Source organism: Emydura macquarii, unplaced genomic scaffold (genome assembly GCF_026122565.2).
Source record: "Emydura macquarii macquarii isolate MOO-44397 ecotype Brisbane River unplaced genomic scaffold, CSIRO-AGI_Emac_v2 contig_71, whole genome shotgun sequence".
Taxonomy (NCBI): domain Eukaryota; kingdom Metazoa; phylum Chordata; order Testudines; family Chelidae; genus Emydura; species Emydura macquarii.
The window spans coordinates 11,813,716-11,834,570 of record NW_027130208.1 but is presented as its reverse complement, the minus strand read 5'-3'; the positions used below and the strand labels follow the sequence as shown (position 1 = coordinate 11,834,570).

General features: G+C 40.1%; 1 protein-coding gene across 1 annotated transcript in view; it reads right to left on the bottom strand.

Annotated features, from left to right (window-relative positions):
* CNTN6 (contactin 6) overlaps positions 1–20,855 on the bottom strand; it is a 203,638-nt gene that overhangs the window by 162,376 nt on the left and 20,407 nt on the right. The window contains exon 2 of the mRNA XM_067542691.1: positions 4,992–5,128. Coding sequence (XP_067398792.1) covers positions 4,992–5,046 — 55 coding nt within the window. The 5' untranslated portion in view covers positions 5,047–5,128. The remainder of the gene's footprint in view (positions 1–4,991; positions 5,129–20,855) is intronic.

Below are 20,855 nucleotides of genomic sequence, written 5' to 3'. Positions count from 1 at the left end.
ACAAGCCCTTAGATGTAGGTTGGAACCAATAATATGACTCCACAGTTCCTTCAAACTTTGAGGGGGATAAGAGGAGGAGAGTTTGAATCTGACCCGCATTCTGATCCAGATTTATAGCTGATTCTTCATTTTTGGAATCTGCTGAGCATAAATCCAAGCTCTGAACACCAGCTCAAATGCTGGCAGAATTCAAAATCCAGCACTGAATTTTGCACCTGGGGACAATCTCTCATTTCAGCATTGGTTTCCAAACACAGAGCATCAATCAGATAAACCAAAGGGAAGGGAAGGATTATTTACAGGCAATGAGTAAGGCTTGAAAGCCAGACAAGGATATGTTTAGATGAGATGCTAGAAATCGTTTCTTAATAGTTAGGTCAATTGAGAAATTGAAAGATCTAACTGGTGAGGTGACTGCAACTTTATCTTTAGAGGAGTTTAGATATAAATAAAGTCAATCAAGGTCAGAGACAAACCCTTTGCGGTATATAAGACTGAACGAGGCGGATTCCATAGTCTTTCCATCATTCTGTGCTTATCGGAAATCAGAGCAAATTCACATTTGAAAAGAGTGGTTGGGTTTGATTTATTCACGCATGTTACCTACAGATTTTCATATTGCCTTCTCAATTTGATTTTTTAACATTTATTTTTCCACTTTAAGCAACAGAAAAATGCTCAGAAATATTTTAAATCCTTAATCACCTATGATTTTCAGCTTCTTGGTGAGATAATGAAGTGCAATTAAATTGTCTTTGAACCTGCTACATACGAAAATGAAAACATTGAATTATTTCTAAAGTACCAAAAGAATGTTATTTTCTAGAGGTAATAAGCCTCTGGTTAATTTTGGATGCTTAGGCATGCCCCACCTCACCATCTCCTTTTTCTTCCCTGATAAAGTGAATCCACATATCAGCAGGGCACAGGCCAGCTGCAGAAGCATTACCTATGTTAGAAAGAGACGGAATTTTCTTCTTTGAAGCCCAGCAGCTACAAGAAATCTGGTAGGGGAGAACGCATTGCACAGAGTCTTGGGGGCAGATGAGGGTGAAAAATACCTTCAAAAGGTTGGAAGGGTTCTTGGTGGTGAGGGGGGGGAGAGCAAAAAAAGGAGCATCTTTAAATCCAGAAAAGATAGATGGCAACCTGAGAGGTAAGGGTGACCCTCCACCCACACACTTCTTCCCAATGGAAGTGAACTCCAGGGGGAGTTTGGGAATGAAACAGCAGACTGGCTACTGTGAAAACCAGACTAGAGTGTACAGTTCTTCTCTCCTTTCACTGCTCATCAGGCAGCTCCTGGCAGACCTGTTTCTACTTCCCTTCTAACATAACTTTGATCTGCTTTTGGGAGGGAGTGAAGAACACATGGAGCTTTTGTGTCCTCTCCTTCAAGATCCTGTCTCAGTGTAAGGTTATTCCCTCAGACCCCAGGCTACTGAGCTGCTTTCAATATTTGTTGTTTTATATTAATAATATCATTACTTGTATTTCAGTAGTGCCCCGTCGCCCCAGCTGGGATTGGGGCCCCGAAATATTAGACACTATACGCACATGCGCTCACACACACACACATAGTCTCTACTCCAATGAGCTTAGAAGCTAAAGAAAAAAGACAGACAAAAGGTGGGAACAGAGAAGTATTATTATTCTTGTTTATAAATGGGGAACTGCAGCACAGGGAGATTAGGTGACTTGTCCAAAGTCACATGGGAAGTCTGTGTCAGAGCTAGGAATTGAACCTGATTCTGAGCCTCAATATAGTGCCTAAATCACAAGCTTAGCTGTCCTCTAATTTCTGAGCTTGTTTGCTACTGTCCTCGCAGATTAGTGCTGGAGTGCAGAATAAGGGCTGGAAGGGATATAGTAGATATGCTAAAGATAGCGAGATGGTGAGAAGGAAGAGTTCTTTTCCTTCACAAAGAGAATGTCCACTTCTCTGTTGTAATCAGCTTTTTAACATTCTGTCCAAATCCTTATTCCTGAAGTTGGAGTTTCTCTCTCAACACATTAATTTCAAGAGACATTTGCATTACAACAACACTGGGAAGAGATAGTCACTAGGCACCCTTATAACAAATATACAGAATTTAAAATAATGATCTCTGAGTTTATCTTCATCCTCTTCCTTGTCCCTGGTGCTACGTTTAGATCTGATTATCTCATTTAAATAGCAATGGGTTATTAAGAAAAGAAAAGAAAAGAAAAGCCCAATCTGTTTCTTTGCAGTGTCACTGTGCAAGAATATATGATTGTTCTTATTTTATTGCTGTTGACTGTGTAACAGCACTGAATCCCTTTTTGGATTCCTTAATTCAAACATGTCCATGATACTGAGCTCCTTTTAAAAGACAATGTTTGCCCAAGAAAGATGAAGATGAAAACATGTTTACATAATTACAAAATCATGCAGCCCTTTTGCTAAAGACTAGGAACAGGAATAGTTGGGATATAAATCAGTCATGCAGGATAATAAATATCCTAGAGTAGTATAAACTGGGTATACACACTGTTGCAGATTGAGAACTGAGTGTATACTAATGTAGTGATGGCTGTGTGAGACTCCAGGCAACCTGAATCAATAGCTTTGAGAGGTGTGAAATACCCCTGTTCATCTCAAAGGGGTGCTGATCCCAAAGCCTAATGATGCTGATTTAAATATCAGCACTGTTGACTACTTCGTTGCTGACAAAAGAAGGCATGGAAGAAGAGGGACAATGCTATAATAAAAATCTGTAAATCTGATGAGTGGCAAGTATGTGGGGCTTGTGGAACCCAGGGAATTCTTGACACCAACAGGCAGAGGGCACAGGGGGTGCATAAGACTTTAAAAGGATCCCCTGGGTTGGATATAAGCATAATAATTCACTAAAAAGTGGCATGTGAAGCCTCTACCAAGAGGAAGTAGCCCACTGGTCACGATAAGATTGCTAAATGTGTGGATGGATAATATTTAAGGAGTTGTGTCTGTACTGAAAATAATATTCTTAAGGCAGGTAACTAGGAGGTGACATGTCTCAGACAGGCTCCTTTCAGCCTAGGCGTAAGAGATGTTTATCTCTGTCTGGCCATTGTGTATTGTGTGCTTATTTGAATAATCAGCCAGATGCTGATTTGGAGGTTGCAAAATCTTCAAGAAAAGAGTATACAGGGGAAAAAACAAACTAGCAGGGATTTCCTGTTTATGAAGAAGGACAATGAATTGTTCTGACATGTCTGGGGGTGCAAAGGGACACCCTGGATCTTTCAGTAAGAAGGCAACCTGACAGCGTGACATGTCTCATGAATAGAAGATCACAGCCAAGCTGGCTGTAAAATGCTGGAATGACTTTGGATGAGGATTGCTGTATAGGACAGGACAGTATCTAGTTAAGTAAGTCTAAGTTGTAGAGTGTGTGCTATGATTTTATTGTATATGTCACCATTTGTTACCAATAATTCAACTTGCTCTCACTTGAATCTCTAGACTTTGTTAAAAAGACTTTTACTTGTTTTCTCTATAAACATATCGAAGTGCTGTGTGCCAGGCAGAGCAGCGAGCAGAGGAAAAACTGGTAAGCTGCAGTGTCTCGTTTCTTTGGAAGCAGCGACTCTGTGAATGAGGGTCTAATAGAACAGGGGATGGACACTCCCGGGAGCCATTTGCTGGGCTCAGGGGTTGGATTGTGCGTATCGCTAACCCATAGAGAGAGAGAGAGCAGGGCCTCTGTAGGCCTAGAGAGGAGTGCTTGTGTTCCCCATGACCAACCCTGGGTACGCCCAGGAAGGGTCACAGCTTGATTTGTGGGTGGAGCTTTGGAGAGGGTCACTACAATTTTTTTTGGCCCCCTAATCTGACTGGAACTGAATGGAACTGACTCCAGTGGAACTGACTGGAACTGAGCTTCCAGAGATAAATTCCATTGTGTTCAGGAGGGAAAGGACAGGTAGGGTCCACACAGCCTGTACTGAGTATCTTCATGCATTTGCGGGTGGTTTGAATATGAAGGTAGGCTGAGGAGGACAAGGGGAGGGATGAAGAATCCATGAGCATACAGGCTGTGCAGTAGGCGGAGAACTTGGTCCAGAATTAAAGCAGAGATAATAACAGAGTTTAATTATTTCAATTCTTTGTTTCCTCTGCAACCTGGATTCCACTATATCAATCTTTGAAAATGTTTAATACTTGGCTATTTGTTATTGACGCGGCTGCCGTTAAGCATTCATTTAATGGCAAGGTCTATATTACTGAAATTCTAACGTTCTAGATGATTCCTACAGTCTATTAGATCAAACATGACCCGGTTTTGTTTTAATTTTATTTTAAAATGCTACCTCAGGCTGCATTCTACATTATTTTCTGTTCATTCCTCAGGTCAAAACCAGCTGCTGACTCATGGATGATATAATTAATTTAAGCATCATTTGAGGTTACTATAATTAATGTAATTACATCATAAATATATGACAAATATACCAATTGCTTTAAAACCTTTAAAAGTCAATGGGAATTTAGGGCTTGACTCTGTCAGGAGAAAGATCAGACCCTTAATGTATACAATCCAAATAAACAGGAGCAACGAAGATGCAAATTGTTTGGTTAATGGACCATAAACATCAGAAATAGGCATGATAATTTTTACATTTGGAGATGCACATTGAGTGAAAACTTGAGTTAACAGACAATCCTCTGAAAATTGGAAGATAGTCACATATTTCCCATGATACACACTTTCTATTTTTTCCTTTTTGAAAGCCACAGCTTAGAAGTATTTTGATGTCCAAAGTCTTGCTTTCTTGTAGGGTTTCAAACACGTTTGTTTGTTTTCTGGTTCAAAGTCAGCTTCCTGTATTGCTTAACAACAAAGGATCTCCTAAAGAGAAGCTGCTTACTCACTGGTTCACGAGAATAAGTCCTGTTAGTTTTGGTAATTGCTTCCCCTTTAAAAAAGGAATTATGATGCTGACATATTTATCAATCACAAAACAGTAATAATGGTACATTTTACCTGTGTTGCAGCTTGTGAGTGGCAGCAGAATTACTAGTTTCCATAGCAACATCATCTCCACTTTCCAAGGTCAAAAATCCCTCCCATCCAATCAGCAGAGAGCAAAATATTTCTTCCTGTAACTGTCCTTATATAGTCTGTAAAAAAACACAGAAAGAGATGCTGGATCGTTAAAACGTAAATATAAAATAATACACATTTTCCTTGTGCTGTAGCCACTTCCAGCTGCACTATTGCCTCTAAAGATGGCAAAACTGGTGGCATAAGCTCACTGCAGTATAAAGGTGATTCTCATATGCCATAGACCTGAAATATAGGCTTCTAGTAACGCCATTCCTCTTCCCAGCTGTAGTAGGAAGAAGAGCATGGCCAGAGGAAAAGGGTCATGGCTGGGATTCCACAGTGATATGGTAATCCTTAACAGCAGTTTCCGTCTCTTGAGGCCATTTGCAGCTGTTATATGTTAGAGCAGGCCTCAGGCACAGAAGCATGATCATCATGTTTATGCATGTATGGCCTCACTGATACAGCAATAGGTTCTGTGAACAAGTCCCGGCAGATTCTTTCTACCTCTTAGTGGGTGAAAATCAGCCCTCGGCAAACAGCCCATGTAAAGCCTATGCATACCTTATGTTCTATTTAAGCTCCCAAAATGTGGCTCTAGAGGGACTTAAAATGGAACATAGGCCTTTCATGGACCCTTGGCAGAGGGGTGAGTTTCCCCAGATAAGAAGTTGGAAGAATCTGTTCAGAGTCGGGATAAGAAGAATAAGAAGAGTCGGGATCTGTACAGAGATCATAAATAGGCTAATCACATGCCCAAATGCTGGGTACTCTGTAATGCTGCTAGATGGTTCTTGTCTTGGAACTGGCTGGAATATAAATGGCTTCCCTACACTCCATGCAGCTTCTACTGTTACACACATACGCACAGCAGATGCCAGAATTTGGCCCATATTCCAAACACATATTGGCCTGTTGTCTCACTGCAATAAGTAAATGTCCCACTATAATTAGGAGTTTTGCAGTGGGAGAATCAGGGTAGCACATATTCTTTAATAGAAAACAAATATTTTATAAGGGAGATGGATACAAGTTAAAAAGTCAGATAAGAATTCTGAAAGCAAGTGTTCATATTTGTGTGAGGTTTCAAATTACAGCATACTAAACTCTTTAATTCTGCAATTTCTCATACTAGGAGTAGGACTTCATAGCAGCCCAGTTCAATGATCTTCTTTAAATATCTTAAATTAGATGCATTAGACACCAAAAATAAAAAAAATACAAATGCAAAAAACCCCAAAGACCCCACAAACCTCAACAAATACTTGAGAACAGCACATTATTCCATGTGCTAAATACACTTCAAGGAAGGAAATGCCACAAATACCACCCTAACATTAATTTTACTGGCAAATGGTGATTATGTTTTAATGATGACTATTGTGTATCTTCCTCCTCCCCCCCTCCCACCCGCCGGGTCCAATTTTTATCAGTATAATTGAAAATGCAACTATAGAAGAAATAACATCTGCTAATAACTAAAGGCTTATGTGAAAAATGTCCATGCATTCCATTAGGGGATTTGGTGGGGGACTGTGAGCATCTCTCCCAAGCTAAGAGCAAGCCCACAGTTCCCCCTACACTTGAATGAATTCAGAGAACTCTCCACAATGCCTTAGGTCCTGCAAGCATAATGCCGCAATGTAGTGGCTCTTCCACCTTTACCATAGGTAGAGGAGATGTATTGGCAGATCTGGAGGAACACTCAGGAGTTATACTGAAAGCAGAACTGTAACGCTCACAATTAAGGTAAAAGCAATATAGCATCATACACTATCTAAAAAACTTTTAGTTGTTGAAAGATTATCCTTCGGAAATGAAACAAGTTTCCCCAAGGGTTTACATAACAATTTGCTCTAATTTCCTCTGACATTTCAGTCATTGTATGATGAATTAAATCAAGAAAAAAGGATCCGTTTGGCCTTTATTCCCATAGGGAGAACTAATAATTTCCTGTTGGGAATCAGCTCAGAAAAAAATCAAAACCAGGAAGCACTTGATAAAATGGTTCTATCAACTTAGAAAATCATTCTGGACCTTTTAAATGCTGAAAATTGTCCAGCGACAAATTAGGTTTCTGGACCCCATTTAGGGCCCAATTCTCCTCTCCTTTGTTGTACTTTTCACCAGTGTGGGTCTACTTATTTCAATGGAGTTACTTCTGATTTACATTGAAAGAAGTAAGATGTAAGAGAGTGAGAGGTGCTGGATGCTCAGCACTTTTGAAAATCAGTCCACTTATTTAGGTGCCTAAATATAGATTTAGGTATCTAACTTTAAAAGCTTAGCCTAAAAGGATTGCAGGTGGCCTCATGATAGACAAAGAAGTGCCTGATTCTCCATGACTTCTGCATCAGGTGTCATTTACACCTGCACAAAGGGATTGTAAAATGCTACCAAATCAGAATTCACAGTATGTGTACCCGATTAATAGCACCTATCTTCCCTACGATTTCACCTAAAATTTATCTCAGAAGGCAAATTTTCAGAAAGTTATGAATATGTGAAAAAAAGGGATTTTCAAGGATTTAGAAGAAGTGGGTAAGACTCTCTTATCCAATCTGACACTACAGTGGTCATTTTGCATAGGTATGTCCTAAATCTTAAGGATTAGGCCTGAACCCTTATGCAGGTGCGCCATGGGTGGGGGAGGAAATAAGGGACATAGCCAGTGTCAGGGGTTGGCAGAATTGCAGTCTCTCTGCTCACAGGGAGTATAGTGACTGCTTCTTTCCTACTCCCCTGAGGAGGTACAGCACACTGAAGAGGGTGGGGAAGGGTGGAAAATGAGCTATACCTCAGCTCCACCTTCAAACATATCAGACACAGGAGCTGGGTGTCCATCCTGGGGAGAGTACGTCACACACATGCCTTCTTAAAAGGTTTCTTCAACCCCCAACGTATCAGGGAGCTGGAATACCGTTCCAATAATGCCATTGGTGCCCCCACCCTCATCTGAGGTGATGCAGCTCCATACAACCCCCCAACACAGGACTGTATCTGACACACAGGGTTGAGCCTTGTTTTACTATTTTTAGCTTTCAGACAGAGGCAGTTAAATATTAATCTATGAGTATATTAATGGCTTATGGTTTCTGGAGAAGAGAGACCTAGTATTCAGATTGTTCTGCTGAAACATATAATGATAGCTATTTAAATTGTATCTAAACATGAGTCTCTTGTAACACAGATGCAAGTACAGGCTGCTGCAAATAGCAAGAATACATAACCAGTAATCATGGCATTCATATAAACTAAAAATATTTATTAATCTTTTGATTTGTAGCTGCCATCCCACGTCTAACCTCCAATCCACAAGTTACTGGGCATGACAGTAAAAGTAAAAAAACAACAACTCCCCACCCTATTTTCTTTAGGTAGCCCAACTGTTTTATTTACTGAAACTTTGCTAGACACAAAGACCTTATGGGCAAACAGCTACTTAATAATTTTAAGCTTTACAATATCAGCTTCCGTGGGATTATTTACTGTCAAGTAAATCAAGAATAAAAGGAAAAAAAATGAAATATTTATGGTCTGAGAAAATCTGGTTCAGACTAGAACCCCAGTCTGGCATTAAATCAGGTGAGGTAACAAGATAAATCGTGCCATCATACTCTTTGTTTTCTGTATGCAACACTATCACTTATTACAATTGCTGTGCCGTACTTTGAAATACACTGCCTACTTAGATAGAAAACAAAGTATGCTAAATATGATCATGGGAGAGACATTAGATTTTTCCCAGAGAAATACTGCTTGCATGTCCGTTTATTAACATTATGAAATTTATACAAATATGTTTGTTACAAAAGTAGTCAGTACCAGTGTTTTGCTGCTTTCCCATTAGAGCAAACAAATCAATGGAAAGGAACTCACGCATCAGATATTATATTCTAGCTGTCACTTACTTCCTCTCCTTCTGACATTGGATGGGGGGAAATAACCAATAAGTCATGTGGGGGTTATATAGTTATGTGCTTGGTATATATAGTTGCATGCTTGAGATGAATATATCTGTATAGTCTGATGGCTAAAAAGATAGTTAAAATGGATTTAAAGGAACACACAGACAATCACTGAAGGCCCAGTTCTGCCACCTTTAATCAGATTCTGTAGTAAGTTTCTGTGTGACTGGTACTTTGATTTTTTTTTTTTTTCCCACAGAAAATAATCTGCCCAACTCTATTGGAAAGGATGGACACAGCCTAATGTGCTCATCAATTACTTCTGTATTGGCATCTAGAATATTGATGATTTGGGGCCAAATTCATGCCTGGTATAAGCAAATGTACTGACTCCAGTGATATTGCATCTAGTGTAATGCTATCCAAAAAGGGAAAAAAAATTTGTGTCTTAAGCCCAAAGTTTGAAATTTGATTGCTCTTCTCTTAGATGGGAAGAATTTAGAAGCATATAAGACATAGATTTATTTCATCACTATGATGAGCTGACATGTATATAATGAAATAGCCTAATAATACTGAGTAGATATTTTGTTTTTTTTAATTTTACTTTGTTACTAACCTTTCTTTTTGAATAACCTGTTTGCTTCTAGTCTGGGCCAGGATCATTTCTGGTGACATAACAGATTTTAGTGAAAATGTGGAACATTTCTCATGTATGCCATGTTTGCCTATTAGTTTTCTGAAAGTGAAAGAGAGTCACTTAAGGAGGAAAACTGACATTTTACAGAGAAGAACATTGTTGGGCAATAAAAATGGCAAGATTTTACTCTTAGTTAAATACAAGCAAATTGACATTTTTACCTATGGCAAAACGTTGTGTCCTGTTTGCAGAACTAGCAACACTTTGACCTGAAGAGGAGAAATAGAGTGTTTAACAGTAGAGGACTTAGGCCAAATTCAGTAGTGATGGTAATGGTGGGAGAAAAGTATACATCAGTGAGATTGTGTTGGCGTAATTCACATGGCAGGGGGATGCAAGTGTGGGAGTTTAGCCCAAGAAGAGAGGAAGAAGGATATGATAGAGAATATGTTTAAAACTAAGAGGAGATAAGTTAGAAGTGTGCTTATTTTACCCTTTAAAAGATTTTATTCTGCAACCCCAACCGTCCCTCATATCCACTTACACAAATATCTAAGTCAGAATATCTAGCTATGAATTTGGCCTCTGATGCCTATTTCTCCCCTTCATAAACTCAGCTGCCAGGACAGAAGGTGAAGTCTGTCCCAGCCAGGCTTATATTCTTGGCACACCATTATACCTGCTCTCTATAGTGTCTCCGGCATGTACAGCATGTAATGTAATTACAACATGTAATGTGAATTTTCTCATGAATGCCGATGGTATATGGGTACATTTTTCTTTTCAAGCTCTTCATCTCTCAGGCACTCTGCACTCAGACTCCTTTCAAGATAGCCATAACAGAGTGAATAGCAAATGTGTGTAACTATGTGGAGCAAAGGCAGAGGAGATCAGTTCTATTGACTCCAGGAAGATTTATCTACATTATTATTTCCAAATTATTGAATCACATTTTGTTTGGGAAAAAATTACCCATTTGCCTATGGTGTTGCTGATGCTGATCACTTTTGTCTCATCTCTTGTTGAAAAAGGAACTGGGTCACCATTAGTTTTATCTCCTGGACTACTGTTGAAAACTCCTTCTGTGGAGCTGAAAATACTGTCTTGTTTCTCATTCAAATTTAGTACTCAAAGTCTGGTTTTTTAAATACTTTCTGCCTTCCGTGAACATTCCTAACTCCCAACACCTCAGTGGGATACACATGGACCTGTTGATAAAATAGATGCTGTCAGTTCTTTAGACATCCTTGGTTAAGTACCAGAAGCCAAGTTGTACCCTTTTGTATGTGACTGTAGCTTCTCTTGGTTCACTTTTACCACTGACTTCACTAATATTTGCATGTGCACATCCAAGGGCAAAATCTGGCTCCCAATGAAAATTCCACCCTATGGCTCTATGATGCCTGTATATGACTTCAATAGTTTCAATATTCATCCTACCTCTAAATTGCTACAGGTTTCACTTTAAAAATTCCTTCTGAGGAACCGGCAGGTTTCTTCCTCAGCTGAACCCATCTCTCTATTGATAATGAAGATACATCCTCAGCATTTTACCAGGCTTATCTATGGAAGCAGGGTGCTGCATAAATGAAAATTAATACTTATAAAAGAAGGGAAAATAAACCTTGTTACAGATGTATTGTTTTTGACCGTGCTTTTTCCAGGGGCAATGAAAGTTAAAATGGGCTATGTACAACCCCCTCACCATTTAATGGTCTAGAGCTTGGATTTATACCAATATTGGAAACCAATATAGGTATAAATTATCTGCTTGTGCTTTGCAATTTAGTCTCTAGATTTTATAATCAAATACTGAAGAATGTATACTGTGCATGCAGCGTTACGGAGATGGCACACATCATATATGAGATATATGTGCAAATTACTCATGGGCAATCCAGATGATCATTTGCACATGTAGCTATTACAAGTGCAGATATGAGCAAGAATATTGTGCTCCCAAATGATGCATGAATGCCCACAATTATGAATAGTTGAACCTCTGTGTAAAAGAACTAAAGTTAGCAGTTTGTAATCATTTGCTGCATTTAACACAATTATACAGATCAAAAGATATAAAGACCTAGTATGTTGTATTCACATATAGCATAAAAATGTCTTTTACCAGTAAACTGCTTCAGTAATAAGTCATAATGATGATGGCTGTTGTAATAAAATCACAACCCTTGGGCTTAACCCAAACCTTTGGAAAAGCATAGTGAAAGGTACAATTATCTCATAACTACCATGTTTTTTGAAGCTGAGTTACTAGTACTTCGAATTTTTTTTTCCAGTTTAGAGTATGGAAAGGCAGTAATCATTCTGAAAGGGCTGTCTCCTGGGCACAAAAAAAAAAATTGCTTCACATACTCAGATTTCAGTACCACTGGCAGTATTTCCCTATAATGTAGAAGATTTAGACATACAAGCTTTCTCTCCTTTTTTAAAAAAAAAAGTACCAACAAAGGTATAATTTAGGTCAATCATCTCAACTTCAGACAATTTTTTGAACTATAAAGTTACAGTGTCTATCATTTTCACTCATATTCTCAGATTCTCCACTGTGGTCTACTGGTATAAAGTTGGCCTCAAGTTGGTGTACTGGCTCCCTTCTGTCAGTGCAGGGACAAAGCTGAAAGTTAAATGAGAGTGGCTGGGACCTCCTGTGCCCCACTGATCCCTTATTGGCCCTTTTAGATTGTTGGCAGGTGGCATAAGTTATAGCACCCTTCTGGCTGCTCTAAGTTACACAGTGGGATTGGCTTGGTGTCTAGCCAACTTTGCCAACCCCTCTTCTCTAGAGCAGCACTTCATGCTCATTGACTTCTGCTGAGGATCGGCTCCAATCCATTTACATTTCCAAGCTTACCCTAGGAGCATCCTTCACAGTTAGGGAATTTCCTCTGTTTAAAAATGAAAATATTTTATTTATTCAAAGTGATCAATACGAAAAAGAAACCTACTGATGTCAGTGGATGACAGCGTAGTGCTGAGATACTAGAATCATTCAAATCTTCTCAAAGCTGGACTGTTAAATTTCTGTTTTAAGCATTACTACTTTTAAGTGAACTATCTGTTTTTGGTCCCAAAAATTCCACAAAGCTGCCCATCTAAATCCAGTTGAATTTATTAGAAAGTCTTATTGACTTCAGTGGGTTTTGGATTAGGCCTTATACTGTGTGCTTCTTGCTGCAGACTTTGTGACCACCTTTTATTTTTCAGTATCTACCAAAGACTGTTAATAAGATCTAGCTTTCATGTCAACACATAAAGCCTGACCCAAACCCCACTGAAGACAATGGATGGGCCCAAAGTCAAGCAGTTAGCTGGCAGTAATTTCTATTCTGAACTGAACTGTCTCTAGCGCGTGGCAGCTTCATAGCTACCATCACACGACCTGCTACCATGATATCATTCATAGAAGAGTTTGCCTAAATTAGAGCTGTCAGATAATATTTGTCAATCAATGTGTAGAGAGATGCTTGTAGAAAATTGTGATTTAGAGATGTTCCCTCGCATGGGAGAGTGTTGTGTTAATTGGTAGATCGGCCCTACATCAGATCTAACATGGCTGTTCCCAGCTGCACCCCTGGAAGTCACTCCTGTCTGCGTTATTAACGTTCTATTCCTTACTTATACAATAGTTTATTCTTCAATGAACCGAAAAGATCGTTACACAACGTAGCTGATTTTTATGCATTTTTTCTATTAAAATATTCACTGAACGATTTCCTCCTGCCTCCATTAATCACCCAGCTTTACCCTAAGCAGCACAAAAGCTTGTGCTCCCAAAATACCCAGTTAGGAATGAGAGGCTGGGGCTTCCCTGTGCTTCCCTGATCCCTGGCTGACTCACTGGCCCTTTTGTGTTGCTATTGGGTTCCAGTTCCACGACCATTATCATTGTTTATTGCCTATATCATCTTGAGCCCAACAGAGGCCAATGCCCATTTACAAGAAGCAGCAGCATTTTAATCCTGTAACTCCATGAGCAGCACAGTCCTCATAGACCCCAGCTGTGATTGCGCCCCAGTTCAAACCCAGCCCCACTTGCCTCTCACTGCTCTGCAGACCAGTCCCTATCTTCAGAAGCAAGAGCTACTACGAAGTGTACCAGTGAAACATGTTCCCTAACTTAAATTCAAAGCAGAAGTGCGGCCGACCTAGACAATGGGTTGTTAGCCTGTAACTCTTTTTAGAAACTAAAGCAAACTGAAGTCAGGCGAAGTGCAGTAATTATATGTCTTGTGTTGCTCGATAGAAAAACAGCAGCCACACAGAAGCTTCCTGAGGCAATAAGGAAAATGAAAAGAAAAATTTGCAGCAGTGATAGCAGCATTTAATGATGTCTGTCACACTTTCCTCCAGCTGAGGGAAGGCAACTCTAATTCAAACCCTTGTATTTCTGTAGGCAACATATACAGGGGTTCACCAACAGATTGGCTGCCATTGACCTTCTGTCTCGCTGCATTTTCAGACACGCAGATCTTAGAGGCCTGCTGGAAAACTTAACTTCACAAACCATTTTCTGTCTCACTTCACGTTTTGTTTGCAGTATATGATTCCAGTGTATGATCTCAGGTACATATAAATCAGCGTGTGTATGTACCTCAGCACATATAAACAAAAGAGGTGTGGTCTAAGTGTACTCACCATGGCAGCAGGGGCCAGAAACTCCTAAGATTCCAGAGACTCCAGCTCTGACACTGATTGAATCCCAGTTCTGAGATATCATTTAAATAAATTGCCTCATTTTCTCTATTTTACTGGAGGGTTCTGGAGCATTCACTGACAGCTCAATTCACTCCTTGGATTGTGCTGGTGGAAACCAGGCTAGGCCCCTGAAAGTGTAAAAACTTCCCACGGGTGGGGACATAGCAGGCAACGCCCTTTGCAACCCATGCTATTCTGAGGGCCAGGAGCAGAACTCATAAAATGGACGGGGCTTGCAGGAAGGGGAGTGAGATCAGAGTCTTTGCGATACAAACTCTTTCAGGGACCCTCTGCCGCCAGACTACATGTGGTGCCCTGGAGGGAGTTTAAAGTTGTCTTCTCCTGGCACAGGGCAGCAGAAATACTACAACGGTATGTCAGTGCTTTCCCAAAAAAAGCTTTTCTGAGCCACAGTTCCTTCTCTCTCCTCCCCACCACCCCCACTCTCTTGCTCTCAGGGAGAAGTTACTTCATACTTCCCACGTGCTGTGCCAGCTCTGCTGACTGGGATTTGGGGTTGGGGGGCAGAACCCTGGCTCTGCAAAGTCCATGCCCAGACCTCTTCATGGAGGGAGGAGCAGCCCCCAGAATGCTAACACAGCAAGCAGCTCACAGGGGTGACAGTGCAGCTGAAATTGAAAGAGGGGTTATTAGAAAGGTAATAGTGTGTTGTTGTGGCTGTGTGTCCTGGGGGCACTTGACTAATACTAGAATATTGCTTCTATGCCGGGTGTTCACATTGCCTTAACTTACGATTACCGTGTTTTATAGGATTTGTTGAAGAGAGCAACCTTACCTCCCGGTTCTCTACTTTTATTATTATTATTTTATTTTTTAAGTTCTGATAAGCACCACCGACATGCACACAAAAGAAGACATGGTCCTATCTCAGTAGAAACAATGGCAAACAGATTGGGAGAAAGAGAGAAAGTTACAAGCCTGGCGAAAGCTTGGCCAGTAGGAGTTTTTTTTTACAAAAATATTTATGATTAATGAGAACTTCCTACTGATGGAGACAAATGTGAATGAATGAATCGTGAGGGGGAATTTGAAATACGAGAGGGTGCATTCCTAGAGCGTTGGTACAGAAAGGACTATTCAGTTATAGGAGGCACCATAGAAGAAGGCATAAAGATGAAAGTGAGAGGAGGAGGAAAAAGGAGTGGATTTAGTGGTGAGATGAGAGGGGAGTACAATACAGCATAATAAACCTATCTAGTCCCAATACTCGCTGGGTTATTATACTTTGCCATCGCCCCATACTAAGAGTAGGAGCCGTGCCCTCCAACAGAATGAATGACAGAAACCAGACTCATGTTACTTATTATTTTATTGTTAAGCATGTAAATAATGGAGTGAATGCCCAAGGTACGTTACTTATTGAAACTGTCTGAAAGTCCCACTTCTTGCTCAGAACCTTTGAATCAGAATGGTAGCAACATGCCAATTGCCCTAATTAAGGGCAACTTCACCCATATACTTGACCTAACTTTGCATAAATACTTGATCTGATGGTGAGCTAAAGTCTCAGAACACATGAGGTCATTTGAGATATGCTCTCCATAAGACATCACAAAGCGCTTTCAGTAGTCAATATCATGTGTTGAAAAACACTACCAGATTCAAACGAAAGCCCTACAAATACATCAGTTAAAACAAGATGTTGTAACCAGATGGAACTCTCATGGAAATAACCTGTATGTAATTCATCCTATGTAATCTGATGAGGTAGAAACTTACAGCCTGATTTTCCTAAGTTCTGAACATATTTTCAAGGGATCTATTAGGAGTAAAACACCTGATCCTGCACTCCTTGCATACCTGTTCCTCTTAATGACTTCAGTGGCAATTTTCAGTACAGGAGGAATTCAGACTCCTGATCCTAGTGACCAGTGCTGGATGCAATCTGTTAAGGAAGGCCCACCTAGTGTTTTACAGAGCAGTAACACTGTGTCTTTTGATTTGTACTATATCTCTGACTCTGTTCTAGTAGCTGTCTTCTACCCTAAAGCCACGCATTCAGCTCTTCTTACAATTACACACAAATCTTTCTCTCTTTTTCTCTCTCTTATGTATCAGTATGTAGCGGGAATGTACGATTTAGTGAGATAGTCCCTCTTGTTTCTATTCTTGGCTTGTAGACATATTACATATTTACCTGTCTAGAAACTCATTTGCTGTTTATTGCTCCTACATCTGAAATGATCCTTCTGTTTCTTATTTCACCGTTGCTCATTTATTATTTCTTCCAAGTATAATTGGCCCGCTTGAAAATCTGGGTTCCATAATATCATGCAGGGACTTGTCGCTAATCCTTGTGGTAACTTCCTAGTAAGTTTTCTTCCTAAAAAAATGTTATGGTTAGTTTGTTAAAAGACTGTTGTCCCCCCACACTTTCATTTTGTATCCTGGAGGGGCGAGAAAAGGAATAATGTGTTCCGCATACAAGGTGTGCCAGGCAAAACCAGTAAGAGTGCACACAGAAGGTTAGCAGGTTGGAGGGAATCCAGTGTAGCATGCAGTTGTGCTGAACAAGTAGATATTAAAAATAACTATGTTGCCTAAGTGAAGGCTCAAGTGCGTCCTTACACCAGGCGTCCATTCGAGCCACTCAGTAAGATCTTTTCCCTATACACATACCTCTGAAATAATCCTGAGACTTCTCTGAAAAGAAGTGGCAGGTTTCCTGGGCATAGAGGGAGGCTGCAGAAAAAGCGAATGCAAAGCTGTAGGAAGAGGAGGGATAGTTCAGTGGTTAGGCACTGACTGAGAACTTGGAAGACCTAGGTTCAAATCCTTGCTCTACAAACGCTTCCTCTGTGATTTTGTCATTTAGTCTCGCTGTGCCTCAGTTCCCCATCTGCACAATGGGGATAATAGCACTTGCCAACCTCCCAGGGATGTTGTAAGAATAAATGCATGGAAAATTGTGAGGCAGTCAGATGCTATAGTGATTGGGGCTGTGTAAATACCTAAGAGATATTAACTTTTCACCAGCTTTACTAAGGGATTTAAAGAGCTCAAGCTGGTCAGACATATCCCTTCCCAGCTGCAGATCCCACTGAAAGGGTCCCCACTGGGGTCAATGTGAGTATATGTGAGAGTGGCCACTACAGTCTGCTAGGGGATGATTGGACCCTATATACTTAACAATGCAGGACAAAACCTGCTGAAAAGGGGCCCTGGCTTGAGCACGAAATTGAGTGCCAACCACTTCTAAATTCTAATCCCAGCCCTGACACTGACTCACCCTATGGCTTTGGGTAAACCATTTAAGCTGGAAGACACTGACTGCAGGGGACTGTACCATAATGATTAGTTCAGCTTTACGAACATTGCAGAGTTATGAACAACCTCCATTCCCGAGGTGTTCGTATCTTTGAGGTTCTACTGTAATCAGTTAACTAGGGGCTGACTCCATCAAGCACAGGTGCCCTGACATTGACTTACTCTTCAGGGCCAGTCATCCTAGGGTAGAATTTAAAACAAACAAACAAACAAAAAATCTGAGAGAAAGCGAGATAAAGGCACTTCTGACATTGTACCAAATGACTTCCCAGTTCACTTGCATCAGTGAAATTTGTAAATCAGATTTTCCTTTTTAACTTTCTACACAAAGTGGATGGGTGGATCTGCAAAAGATCAGAAGAGTTTAGTCTCTTTTATGAGTTGCTGGTGAAATGCTCTTTTGAACCAGGCACTCTGAGAAATTCCTTTAAAGTGGGGGAAAAAGCAAGGCCACCTATCACTCCAGGCTCATGAATTTATGGATCATGGTTTGTAACAAAATAAAAAGTGAAAACGGCTAATTTTAGTTCTTAGGCCAGAACTTGGAAATTTGCCAGCTTAAAAACCATCAGGTCTTCAACCTGGCGGAAATTATTAAGGGCAGTATGAATACAAATTCTTAGCTTCAGATTTCTCCAGAGAGATGTCAGGAAATATTTAGATTTTGTAATAGCCAGATATTGCTACAAAGCAATAAATAAGAAGGATATGTCCATTTGTACACCAAGCAGGGAGGCATGAATTCTTATGGGTCAGGTGAATTTAAACAATCTTGGAAGGAGGCTAAGTGGAAAAGTAAATAATATAAATACAAACCAGGTAGGTCTATATCTCCTACTGCTAGCCAGGGTGTCTAATATTAACTGGGCAATATATGACTGCTATTTGTTCCCCCAGAATAAATCCATAATCACTATTCACACAGTAGGTAAACATTGAGGTCAGGGTTTATTGTTTAACAGGTAAGTGACTCAAGTTAAAATGCTAATCTTTGTAATTTCACTCTTCTTTAGCAGATGGAAATTGTTTCCATCTGTTAGTTAAATTTAGAATCTCTTTTGATAATGCAGAGAAAACTGGACACAGCAAGTGGTTTTAGCTCAAGTCTGAACTGGGTTTAGCGAAAGTAATTTCTTAAAATATAGAAAAGGAAAAGTGTAAGTGGAATAATCCATTTCAGCTTTTTAAAGCGGTTGATTACATCAGATGTTCTATAAAGGATTCTAGCTAATCCAGTGGCAACAGAAGCTCCCAAACATATTAACCAAATCTGCAGGATCAGCAGGATTGGATGTAGATGGGGTCCAGAAAAAGAGAAGGATGATATTTGAGCAAGAGCCAGGGAAAAAAGCATGGGACTTGGTGGTGAAGTCCACGAGGAGCTTCACTAATGACAGTCCATTTTGTGTGGAAGGCTTTCTGATATTATGCTGATGGGCAGCAGTACAAAACCCTAAGATAGAGCAACAATAAACTAATTAACAAAGACTAGAATGTCTCATTTCTCCAGATGAAGCTGTGGGACGCTGCACACAAATGTGGAACGCACGTTTTTTACACATTTCTCCACTGGCAGATGTACCATTTGCAGACCCTCACACAGCTGAGGATCCACTCATACCACACCTCCGTCTATGCATTGCAGCATAGGGAGTTTGCACAGCACATGCCCATCGCATCACCCCCACCTCCGTTTACCCATCTTCCATGCAGAATAGAAGCCCACTAGTGTTACTGTCACAAGGCCAGGGAAGGGAAGTGCTGGATTTGTATAACAAAAACAAACAAACAAAAAACTGCAATGCTATATGAATACAAAATCTTATTGCACACTAAAGCCTGTTGCACTAAAGCCCCTTTATACCGCTCTGGCAGTGCCTCAGTACGAATGAGAAACAGGCCCAGTATGGCCCAGTGTCACCATTTTCAATGACAGAGTACTCAAGGGCAGCAAGGGGACAGGAATGGATACAAATATGCAAAGAAAAAAAAAACATTTCTCCTGCTTTTCCTCTCCTCTGAATTTCCCAGGCCATGAATTTCAGGGATATCTTTTGAATATTCCTTAAATGGTAGAGGCCAGACTGTGACTGGCCTTTGTATTGGTGTGATCCGTGCAAGGGCCTGTCAAAGCGACAGGCTGTGTCCCAGTAATTGTGTCCCAGTAATTGCTCCATCCAGGGCAGTAGGGGAAGGACAAAAGTGGGGTGGAAGTCAGCCCCTGCCCCCACCCGCCTCTGCCTGGCAGGGAACAATCAGAATCATTCCTTATAGTTGATGCAAAGTCCAAGCAGCCCTAGGCGAGATGTCACTGCTTGAGCCCCAGACTCTCTTGAAGCACCATTCCACCCCCATACAGAGCTGTATGTAAAGCACATCACCTAGTTCAACATTGTATAATAGTGTGTATAATGCACACACCGATACAGGTCATACAGATAGATGAGTGAGGGCAGGGGGGTTGAAATTTGCAGGTGCTTATCAGAATCAGAAATTGCAAATTCTCTCTGAATTCAGTATCCAAAGTGGGCTAAGATAGAGTCCACAGAAGGGCTGATATTTTCCACTGAAGTTCTAATAATAAATTATTTATTAATGTTTAATAAAGGAGACATAGCCATGTCTTACATGTTACAAAGTAGGCATTAAATGCAGTTTTGAATTCTTAACAAATATTCTGTAGTAAGTTGCATCAAACATATGTCTAGCATGTCGATTATAAACTATTGCAGTTCTCTTTTAAATGGATGATTATAAAATTAAGCGTATGTTAGCATAAGCCATATCTTTGAATATATACAAAAATGCGTTATGTGACCTGAAGAAAATGTGACCTGAAGAAAGCAGAAGGTTAGAGAATACACTGGCAGAATTCTAGGCAATACTAATGACTACTTTCCTTCCCTCTACAAGAAAATATTATTTTTTAAACTAAAAATTTTAAAGTCACATTCCAGTTCCTTCAAAGTCAGCTCACACACCCTATCACTCATTCTTCCTAATACTCAAAAATTATGATGTAATTTTATTCCTAAGATTAATTGATGTCTATTTATTAATGAATTTCTTTCAAAGTCTGTTCTGTTTCCTTGCAACCATGTATGAACTGCTTGTGCATTCTGAGGGCAGATAATATCAACTGTCACCAAACAAGTGAGAGAAGGCAATAGAGAGAAACATGAATACATTTTATTACATTAATTACTACTGGACTCCCATTTCACACATGACAGTTGATTAGTTTTTAATTGA